Source organism: Anabrus simplex, chromosome 10 (assembly GCF_040414725.1).
Source record: "Anabrus simplex isolate iqAnaSimp1 chromosome 10, ASM4041472v1, whole genome shotgun sequence".
NCBI lineage: Eukaryota > Metazoa > Arthropoda > Insecta > Orthoptera > Tettigoniidae > Anabrus > Anabrus simplex.
This window is the reverse complement of record NC_090274.1, coordinates 5403343-5415356: the sequence shown is the minus strand read 5'-3', so window position 1 is coordinate 5415356 and position 12014 is coordinate 5403343. Positions and strand designations below refer to the sequence as shown.

General features: G+C 38.9%; 1 protein-coding gene across 1 annotated transcript; it reads left to right on the top strand.

Moving 5' to 3' along the window:
- The first annotated feature begins 5327 nt into the window (after window positions 1-5327).
- pasha (partner of drosha) lies at window positions 5328-11599 on the top strand. The gene is made up of 2 exons (XM_067154957.2): window positions 5328-5504; window positions 5600-11599. The coding sequence occupies exon 2, from the start codon at window positions 5728-5730 to the stop codon at window positions 7504-7506; it is 1779 nt and encodes a 592-aa protein (XP_067011058.2). The 5' UTR covers window positions 5328-5504; window positions 5600-5727; the 3' UTR covers window positions 7507-11599.
- The last annotated feature ends 415 nt before the right edge of the window (window positions 11600-12014 follow it).

The window sequence follows — 12014 nt, the reverse complement described above, 5'->3', positions numbered from 1 at the left end:
TTAGAGGGCATTCGACCAGTGCAGGTTAATGTAAATAAAAAAATGTGTGTGAATAAATTAATTCCATCCCCTAGTCTAAGGAGTTTGGACAGCCAAAGTAGGGGACTGCCTGTAGGGGTAAAGTACAGTGGGGACTTCGAGGGCCCTGGGACCGCTACGGTAGCTGTGAAGGCCCTTCAGGAACTCTGAAAAGTGGTGGCAAAAGGGGCTCTGGTTAAGACGCAGCAGGTCGTTATGCTACTTAGGTTCCAGAATGGGTAAAGGAAAACAGAAAAAAGTAAATAAATGCAATGTAAATTTTAATCTTATACCAGTTGTACAGTATCATTTGAAGTAATTCCACATAAAGTATATCAGTTGACTATATTTGTAAGTAGTACAGGAGATATTATTAGTAGAATTTTGTAAACAATATAAATTTACTAAGGATGAGCTGTGTGTTTAATAGAAAAAATTGTTAGCGTAAATTGTATAATATTGTATTATAGGAAAATTTTGTTCTCTTGTTAATTTAATATTTAGTGCTTGACAATAATGTATTTTAGTGTACCATTTGCCACCGAGGTAGGCACCTCATTTGCAAATAAAGAGATTTTGATTTTGATTTGATTTGAATGTTGGTGTGCAACAACATTCCCACATTAAGAGATGACACACACAGGCATCTTCCGAAGAATTGTACCATCTCTTCATGCACGACTGTAAGGTCTGCGACGATCAAGGAGTTGTGACAGATGCAGGATTATGTTATCTGGGAGCTCCTAGCAACAAACCGGCATGTAGATGGCGAATATGTGACCTTCGCTTTGCGCGAGGATGGGGTGTAGAGCAATTCGTATGCTGCATTCGTGACTAAGCTTGAGTCAGCTTAATACCACCCGACTGGATAGTTGCATCCAAGGGATACATCACTTGCGGTCGAACCAAAATACGAATGAATTTTGCTACTTGGACATACATACTCTGAGGGACAGTGACACAGATCATCGGCCACAAAGATGAACAGCGATTGTTGCTCGTGAACTGAAAAGGTTCAACATTGTCGTTGCTGCACTCAGCAAAACAAGGCCAACTGAAGGAACGTGGTGGAGGTTATACCTTCTTTTGGAAAGGGAAGAATTTGAATGAGCCCCATATCCATAGAGTTGCTTTTGCTATCCAGAATATAATTGCTGATCATCTTGATGAGTTCCCATGTGATATAAATGAAAGGCTTATGACCCTTCACCTTCAGCTCACTAGTAACCAGTGGGATACAATAATTAGTGTATACCCTCTGACTCTCACCTTCGATGATGAGAGAATTCTATTCCCAACTTAATGAGTTTCTAAAATACATACCACAAGTCATGTAAAATTATCTTTCTAGGAGACTTCAATGCCAGAGTTTTAACCATATATTCATGTGCCGTCCTGACAATGTCCAACAGCATTTCAGCATGATTTTAACAAGCACTACGGGAACATTTCATTTTATTTACGTTGGTTGATGTGGTCTGGTGTAATTAGTAAAGAAGGTGTCAGTAAAAGCAACTCTACTGAACTCTTCTCCTAACCAAATGTTCTGAACATGTTCTGCGTCACCTGGTGGTTATTTACAGTGGCATTCAGTGGCTTGTATACTGCAAACACCACTCAGGTAGATTTGGTGATTGATGATCTGACTACAGAATCAACATTTACCAGTTCCTGTTTTGCAGTTGAAATTGTAATGATTAGCAGTGATGGAACTAACAATTCTATGAATATCAATACAAGAAAGAGTCTGGATGATGAGCATTTTTATTTTTATTTATTTATTTATTTATTCAGGATCAACAACAGCATAACGCCGAATTACAAAGATACTCCAGATGCTAAGAATTTAGAGCCTAATTTTTATATTACACTTAGTTTATCCCAGATTTAATGTTAATTGTGTGTTTGTACATTAGTTTTCATGTCAATGTGCTTTTTACATTTGTTTAGTTATTAGATGTATTATATTAAGGTTGAAGATGGCCAGCAAAGGCCGAAACTAGTCCCTAGTTCAGTAATGTAATTCAATAATATTGCATAACATAGTATTGAAAAAAGTGGACCATACAACAATAATTTAATTATTATTATTTTGATCCCTTTATTAGTCAATCAACCTGAAGAAAACGCTCCGTCAGCGAGGAAAAGGAAAGGAAAAAATGAGGACATAGTTGTAAAAGAGGTGTGTGACACTATTTCCTGTCAGGCAAAAGAAGGATTTGCTTTCACTAAGCTGCAAAGTTGTTCAGTGCGTCTCTTTTTGAAGGATCTGCTGACTCAAACAACTTTCCATCCAGGGAGTTTGATGACACTATTGAAGCCTATCCGTTCTTGTGCAAAGAGCGACTGGTGACCGAACTGACTGTTTTATATCAAAGACGGGAGTTCCAAAATCTCTCCGGATTTATGAAGATGTATGATACAATGTTGAGTATTGGAGTTAGCGAATGCTGCACAGAAGTATTGACTCTGCTCCGAATAATAGTGACCACACCCCTGACAATGGCTGAACCTGAAAGATTCTTCTATACTTTAATATGAGTAAAAACATTTTAAGGAGTACGTCAGAAGAACAGCTTTCAGCATTGAGAATGATTATTGTAGGAAAGAATCTGATGGACAGTATTATCAATTTGATCAACATAGTGATTGACAAATTCACTTGTTGTGAAGAATGGAGAATGGATGTTGTGTATAAATGTGAAAGTGAAAAAAGAAACAGCTTTGTTAAATTAAGTGGATATTATTTCTGTGCATTAAACAATGTTACAAATTATTGCAAAGTTAGGTGCAGGCCCCGAGCCGCTGCTGGTTATTTATCAGATCATGTTAATGTTCAAATTTTTTTTTTTTTAAGTAGGTAAACCTTATCTTTGATATGTCCGGCTCCATGGCTAAATGGTTAGCGTGCTGGCCTTTGGTCGCAGGGGTCCTGGGTTCGGTTCCCGGCAGGGTCACGAATTTTAACCATCATTGGTTAATTTTGCTGGTACGGAGACTGTGTGTATGTGTTTTCATCATAATTTCATCCTCGTCACGAAGCGCAGGTCGCCTATGGGAGTCAAATCGAAAGACCTGCATCTGGCGAGCCGAACGTGTCTTTGGACACTCCTGGCACTAAAAAAAGCCATACGCCATTTCATCCTTGAGGCAATGCAGAATGTCTGGAAAGTGATTGAGTTTCTCACTAAATATATTTTTATTTATTAATGCATTTCAGCTGCTCTGTCAACGAGGGAACGAGACTGCTTCATGAAGCTGCTTCCTCTGCTTCGCTTAATCTTATCTCTGCAGCTGTTCATGGTGGGGTTCAGGCTATTGTACCAAACCACACCCCTACATAAACTGACTATACTGTACATCCTCTTCCTTTCTCTTATCTCTAAACAGGCCGAGGACCAACCATGGAACATGCGGCTACCTCCTACACAAGTGGGGCAAAGTGCAATCACCGACATGCGATTGTGGTGCAGCTCAACAGACACTGAATGCCCTCAATGTTGTATCATAGATATAAATTACTTTTTGTTGACTGCTCCATCCATACTTCAGTGTAGTGAGCAATCCACCCTTAAATTCTAATAGTATGTTTTTATTACCTTGTTGTGCTTTCAACATTTTATTTCATGTGTAATGCCATACACCAAATAAATACTAAACAGTGTACCTCTATTTTTGGCCTACAATTAAGCAGCACCCATGATGCGTGCCTTTCTGCTCACATACAGGACTGCAGCGGTTCAGGAAGGAAGCAGTTTTGACTAACACACAACAGACTGATGGCAAGTAACAGATGTTCAGTTCCTTCCCGTCCTAGACTTACAAACAAAGGATTTTCTGCGGTTTGTCTTTTGATCCCATGTGTTCTTTTTTGCAAGTACTACAGCGAGCATCCCTCATCGGTTCGCCCAGCTTATCTGCCTCCCCTTGACTCATCACTGCCCGTTACACAGCGCGACAGCACTTCAGGTTTGTCCTTAGTGTTGATTTATCGCTCGAACTGTTCTCGAGTTGTAAAGTGTTACTTCGGGGTATAATTCTCATAATGCTTCCATATGTATACACAGTGGAGGAAAGGGTATTTATGTACGATAATTATGTGAAAACAGAGTCTTGCAGGGAAGTCGTTACGCGATTTGCAACACAATTTCCAGGTGCATGCCCTCCACATAGAGACATCGGTGGAAACTCGTACACAAATTGAAAGGAATTGCTTCTTTATTCGATAAGAAGTGAAGTGTTAAAAAATGTGTACTTAATGAGGAAAAAGTAAATGAATTTGCAGAAAGATTAGAACATACGCCTACAAAATCTCTAAGACGACTTGGAAAAGAAGTCTTGATTTCAAAGAACAACTCAGCATGGTCGGCTACAAAAATGTTAAAAGGTACGAACTTATTTTCTTAATTTTAATTGTTATCTCATGTCGTGCATTGATAAAGTGAGCGAAGTGCTGTGCTTGTTGCTTTGCTGTGGAGTGGGGAGTGATGAGCCAAGGGGATGCAAATAAGCTGGCCCACTCACTGTATAACTTTACTGCTTCATGGTTGTAACTTTACTTCCTCTACTACAAGCTTAACATGCAGAGAACTGAGTCTGTCTATTCGAAGATGTGGAGACTGACCTTGTCTCCTTTTTCTGTTGCTCCCTCTCCCCAGATAGACCTGCCATTGTGTTCTTTCTTATTTGTCTCGCTCTCTCTCTCTCTCTTTGATTTGACACCAGTTTGTTTAATAGTGTGTATTTTTATTCCTTTTTTCTTTAGTTAAAAGAAATCTTCTAATGCTCTTGAATGTCTGTTATGCTGTTACAGTGAACACCAGTTAAAACCTACAAAATCTTGGGTGTGTGCTTTCCACAAGGAAGCTCATCATCTGGTAACAAATTGCAGAACTATTGACACTCCAAAATATCTGGGCGTAACCGTTAGAGATCCATCCACATCAGAGAAAGACCTACCGCGATTATATAATACACGCCATGCATGACAGTTTCAAAGTTCACAAAATTCTTTTACAGTAATTTATCTCTCTCTCTCTCTCTCTCCACATGTGGCAGCCCTGCAAGCCCTGTTATTCTGTGCTCGGTGTGCAAGCCACTCAAATCCCTCCTGAATCTCGTCCTCGCTAAATGCACATTGCACAACTCTCACTTAGAAACAAAACCTCACTTTTAGTAAAGTTTTCGATAGTCGGACAACGTTGGAAAAGCTTAAGAAATTGGTATTTGTTGTAAATGTAATTTATTTATTGACAGAGTTCAAGTATAAAGAAGAATTCCACAAAATTTAAAAAGCAGTATAGTGCTTGTATAATTTTACGGAAGCGGATAGAAATCGCAATCGAATGAATAACGTTCGATTAGCCTAATGGCGACAGCTGACCAATAGAATGGAACCAGGTTGGCGTCTGAACTGAATGTTCACAGCCGTTACTATAGTTTTTGCTCGTCGCAGCCGGTGTAGCAGTATAAATAGACTATAGGAGGTACGTACATTTCTATATCCATGAAAGGAGCAGTTTTCAAAAGATAATGTGCAAACTTGTTTAATATTGTAATTATATGTTTGAATTATTTTCAGGAAAGAATTCACTCAACTATCAAGAAGAAAATATATTTGGACATTCGTAAGAGACAAAGAATCTCGCTAGGACGGCAAAGTTATTTGATTACGGTGTCATTTAAAGTTATTTATCATCAGTCGTTGGAATGAGCGGTGTGGAGATGGACGAATCTGAGTGTGCTGCTCCGGCCGAACGGCCAGATCCCGAAAACCCTCCGGAAGATCGTATGGAAGGCGAAGACATGCACGACGACGAAGACGCTATGGCCTTAAGGGAATTCGATGTCCTGGACGAGTTTGATCATGACGAAGATGACGATGACGACGACGGAGAGTCTGACCGCAGTTTTGACTCTGATGTTCCTGACGAAGAGATAGAAGCAATGCTAGAAGAAGGTTTACCAGAAAAGTTTAAGAGGAGGAAGAAGTATGGTAAAGAGGGTGAGAATGAGTCTCCTTATGAGGAACGGGAAAAGGTCGTCCTTGAAGAAATTGGCCACAATCATTTTGATATGCTGCCAGAAGGGTGGGTCCAGGTGACCCACAACAGTGGAATGCCCATCTACTTACACAAGCAGAGCAGAGTGTGCACCACGTCCAAGCCCTACTTCCTGGGACCTGGTAGTGCCAGGAAACATGAGATTCCCCTGAGTGCAATACCTTGTTTACAATATCGGCGGGCACTCGATGTACGAGCCGAGAAGCGACAGCAGGTTCAACCAACAGAGAATGACGTTCGTGCTTCTGCGGATGGAGAGGTACAGCGGGGTCCTGTACCCTTGGTGGATGCCTCGCTTCCCAATGCTTCTATCGAGACCATTCAAGAGAATAAAGCTACCCAATCACTAACTCACATGGAGGTGCAAGACTACTGTAGAAAGCTCTTCAACTTCAAGACCATCAAAGTGTTACGGTTCAAGTCTTGGTCGGAGAGGCGTAAGTACACCAAGCAGAGGAAGCAGCAGAAACAACTACAGCGTCCAACTCTCCCTGAAGGTACCAAACTTATCAAATTCCCCATACAGAACCCTGAGAACGCGGGCTACAATGATGGAGGTCATCCACAGAAGGAATGGATCATGAATCCGAACGGTAAGAGCTACGTCTGTATCCTCCACGAGTATGTCCAACATGCTCTCAAGAAACAACCCTCATACAGTTTCAAGGAACTCGAGAATGCAGCCACTCCATATGCAGCTACAGTTACCATCAATGGCATGCAGTATGGCGTTGGCTACGGGACTAGCAAGAAGCAGGCAAAATCGGACGCGGCCAAAGCAACACTAGAGATCCTTATCCCAGAAATGAGGGACAAGATCCAGGCTGACCAGAGGGTTGGAGCTCGAGTGACACAGAAAGGACCAGACACTGACCTCTCCTTTTTTGACGAGATAAAGATAGAAGACCCGAGAGTGGCTGAACTATGTGGGAAGACAACAGAACCGTCACCCTATGCCATACTACTAACCTGCCTCCAGAGAAACTTCGGACTAGGCGAGATGCACATAAACTACGATGTGAACACTCTGAGGCACCAGAAGAACGAGTTCACAATGACTGTTGGTCGTCACACAGCGAAGGTGATATGCAAAAATAAACGTGACGGGAAGCAGAGAGCGTCGCAGGCTATCCTGAAGGCTCTGCACCCTCACATAGACAGCTGGGGTTCGTTACTTCGCTTGTACGGCAGCCGGTCGGTGAAGAGCATAAAGGAGAAGAAACAGGAGGAGCAGGAGATCACACTGCTCCAGAGCAAGGCGTCGGTGAATTCGCCCAACTTCGCCATACTCGACAAGCTGAAGCGAGAGATGTGGAAACTTAGGGAGAGCAAGTGCACCCATAAGCCGATTGGCAAGTTTGTTCCTCCGGACGATGTGGATCTGCCCTCTTCCTCGGGAGCAGATCTCAACAATGTAGTGCTCTGATTGATTTTAGTTGTGTTTGGTAAAGAAGTGGGTTACGTGAATGAATCGTATCCATGAAATTTAATTGCAATTTTTGTCCTAAATGAAGGATAATAATTGCTTTCACGCAAATCAACAGTAAAATTGACGGTAAATTAATAAATACAATTATTTTTAAAGAAACATACGTGCATAACTACGCTGAATATTTCGCTGTAGACTCGACTCTCGTCTGTAGCATTCCGCTTCATCGTAGCATCTTTTGTTTCCTTCCTGAGGTCTAGGGCTAGCACCGAGAAATGGAAGTGCTGCGTCTGTGAACTCTCAATATCTTTGTCCATCATGACTAGCGTGGGCAGTTGAGACAGGAAAATGGAGGTGAAAAGAATATTGCAAATAACACAGAAAGGATTTTTGTTGAAAGAAAAATAGCATGATCGCTGGACCAATAATTATATTAAACGATGAGTTATGAGCACAAGTCAACAACTCGCGCCACCAAGTAACATCAAACAAAGCAAAGACTTTACACACAAAAGTGTTATATGTACAAATGACATACTGAAGCGCTGTGACGTAGTCGTAATGTAGCAAAGTACATATGTATATATTTCTGTAATAATAATCATATTTATTAATTTACCGCTAATTTTACCCTTATTTCGCTTAAAAGCAATCATTATCTTCCATTAAGGACAAGAATTATAATGAAATTTAATGGATATGATTCGTTTACATACCCGATTTTAGTTTGGTAAAGAAGTGAATTGTTTTTGTGATACGCAGGCATATTAATTAAGCCTGCCCAGTCTCCGTGTATAGTATAACAGTGTTATGTGAGTGTCAAGTTACAATTATCTTGAAATTTACCAGTTCCTTATGAAAAGAAGGACCACAACGTGTGTCTTAATTTTAAGACTGACCTCCTAGTAAAGTTACAAGAGAAGCATTGTTGTATATAGCATTTGTTCTTAGGAAGTGAGTAAATACATTTTCATGGTGTTCAGGTAATGGGACATAACCCAAAAAGGTAATTTTTTTCAAGAACATGGAAACTAAATTTTGGCTCATTCTATTTACCTAACTTGAATAATATAATTATGAAAACAATGTTTTATATTCTGTAATTACTGTTAATACTAGCATCCTAGAATTTGAACTCATTTTCGGTAATTCTTTGGTTGCCAGTTCGTGAAAATATAGGTTATAGATCCAACATGGAGGTGGCTCAAATGACTTCACAATGCAATGAACATGGTTGCCAATGTTGGTGCATTATACACAGCCACTGAATAATGTGAACGTTGAATGACAAAGATAAAGGATAGGTTAGAGCTATAAAAAGCCTTTTTCTTCTTGCCATATGGACAGTATCTTCTCCAATAAATAGTCCTTTGATATATAAAATCAGCCTTGTGGTGAATACTTAGAGTTATTTAATTAATTGTTATCACCTTGTACACCGTTCTTGTTTTGATGATCTTACTGTACTCTCCCTCAGCGTTTGTTTTAAAATTACACTACCAATTATCTCTTGGACCTCTTATTATTAAACATCAAACACCAAAGTTCTAAATATCTCTCAATAGAAATCTAATGTGTGTCAAAATTAAAATAAAATATATCATAAATGTCATAAAAGAACACTAAAACTACACTATTCTACTTACAGTTTTCTTAAAATGCCATCGTTGGCTATTACCTAAATATTTAATCAATTTATTAAAATTAGCACCTCTTAAAATTTTTACTAAAATCTTCCAAACAGAGATCACGTCAGTTAAATGTTGCTGGTATTGGAAATAAAGATGCCCAAGAGATACTTGGTGGTGTAATATTATTTAAAAAAAAAAAAAAAGAAAAAAAAAAACCTGCTGAGGAACAGGACAGTAAGGTCCTCGAAACATGTACGGTGTATTAGGTGATAACAAATAATTAAATAACTCTAAGTATTGACAAGGCTGATTTTTAGTATCGAAGGAGTATTTATTGAAGTAGTGATTGTAGTCAATACGGACCATTATAAAATCAAACACCTTGTTAAGTTAATAAATAAGGAAATATGAGCTCCGGGCATAGAAATGAGCCTCTAATCTGTGATAGACATTGGCTTGGACACTGGAAAAAATGTGAATTAATGATCAATGATTTTCCTCTATTAGTGCAAGGGGGGGGGGGGGCACAGTGTGCTAGTTGTGAGTACAAACTGATCAAACTGCCATGTCTGTTTAAACTCTGCTCATTTCTTATTTTCAGTGAATGTGGTAACCCTGTAACCACACATGCAAGCTCTATCAGAGACAATATGAACATTGTCTTGATGACAGCTGCTCGCAGTAATAACAAAGAAAATGGTAGCATTTTTTTAGTTTCAGTAAGAAATCATTTTGGGCAGATTGGTGGGTCCTTGCCAAGCACTAAGGAAGGATCTCTCCTCTCTGCCCCTTCAGCTATCGTAAAACATTATTTTTCAACGATTGTAACATCTGACTCGCTTACCAAACTGCCACATCATTTTCTTGTGACTTGCAAAAATGTGTTGTTATAAACTAAATCACATCACATAATACACAGATCAAACACGGCAGAATTTTAATTTCAATTCACTGCGACTTGATGTTTAAGCTTGTTCAACTAATCATCTTATGTGGCGTAAGAGTAAAGGGTCCCATTCATGTCAAGATCTGTCGCAATACAGGTATGGATACGAATCACGATAAAAGTATCCGAGACTTGTGTCAAATATTAGTTCAATATATACACCAAGACCAAATCGTGAAACATCAATTTAGTTCTGAATGCTAGGCCAAAAATTTTAGCAATCAGATTAGTATTAGTAGAAGATTTTAAAAAGTCATAAAAAATAGTTTAGTTTAGCAACTGTTGTGTGAAAGAAACAAAATACTGCTTTAAGTTTCTCTTTGGAAAGCACAACAAAAGCCATGTACAGTGACAGTTTATCTCTTCTGGGATTCTGACTCACCTGGTCGCCTGCTCTGCGATCCTGTCTCCAGCCAAGCACTTTGCCGTGATGCGCTTCTCGGTGCCACAAGCTCTCCTTCTGAGCAGTCTCTTGTGATCTTTATCAATATAAGGTTCAGTTTAGTCAAGTGTTCACATGTTTAGTGCTCGGTGTGTTGTTCCAATGCCATTTTCATTACGTGAGCGTGTGTATGTACATAATACCTTCATAAAGTACAGGAAATCTTGTGTGAAAATGCGCTGGCTGCATTACAGCAAAGTGCTTGGTGGGAGACAGACTCGCAGCGCAGGCGGCCGGGTGAGTAAGAATCCCCTGAATAGATAAAATAATGCCCTGTATTATTTTGGCAACTAAACCATGATATGTAACCTATTGTTCTATTGTTGCCATTCAGTAAAGTTGTGTATTTTAATAGTCTTTGGACAGAATCCTATAAACTCTGATATAACCTGTACATATTTAAGAACTCTTCTCAAAAATCCTGATCAGCAGATATTTTATTTTCTTAGCGAGGTATCAGTATTTCGTGACAGTGATGCAGACTACTATACAAGCTGATACTGATGCATCAATACTGAGATAGTCGAATACATGTTGTAATTTGTATTGTGATACCGGGAAAACCTGTGCCGATAAAAATATCTTTGGGTATGTAGGTGTTTATTCTAGTGAGGGTTGAACCATTTTACCTGGATGTAATATTTATGTTTTGAGGGTTACATGAACATTAAATTTCAATTATTTGGTGATTTATGGCAATGAGGGTTAAGGTAGTTAATTTAAAAAATCTTTAAGTGTGAGAAATGATGTATCAGGAAAAAAAAAGTATTTGAAATAAAAGGTGAGTAAGGGCCTTTTACCTGAACACCATTCATTTAATTTACCAATATTGTTAATCATCAGTACAAGGTTTGTATTAAGTTTTTAATTTTACTTATGTGAAAAATCTTCTATAAAAAATACATGTTTGTTCAGTTGCAATTTGTCGGTGCTAATTTTCCACTTTCATCAATTCTTATTTTAGAGATTAATCTCTGTAACATTTTGTTGACTTTCTTATATATACAGATTTGTTCACATGTCTGGTTTTATGATACTGAATGGCATTCCATCTTTGTACATTTGTTGTGACGACGGTTATTAAACTTCACTTATGTCTATGTAATTCATTTCTGTCTGGTAGAGCTTGCTTATGGGCTTCAGAGGCGAGTTTGCTAGCTGTTCCACTGCAGCTTGCTTTTTTTTTTTTTTCTGCTAGTGAGCTTCTTATTTCCTAGCAGGTGTTTACAAGTGAGCGATCTTAGGCATATATTAATGTTTCGCCTTTGATTTCTTTACAGTGTAAGGGGTTAGACTTGTCTGGATGTGTGCGTGTATTAATTTATCACCATTGGTTTGGTTATAGCATAAAGGGATAGACTTTATTTAGGGAGTTTTTATTGTGCTGTTGTTTATAATGGCATCTATCCGTGTTGAATTCTTGGAGTGCTGCTATTTTCCACTAATTTTCAGCCAATGTTATTATATTTTTGTTTGAAAGTACATA

Excerpts from the sequence above, each read along its gene's own strand:
- pasha (XM_067154957.2), top strand. The coding sequence starts at position 5,728 with ATGAGCGGTGTGGAGATGGACGAATCTGAGTGTGCTGCTCCGGCCGAA.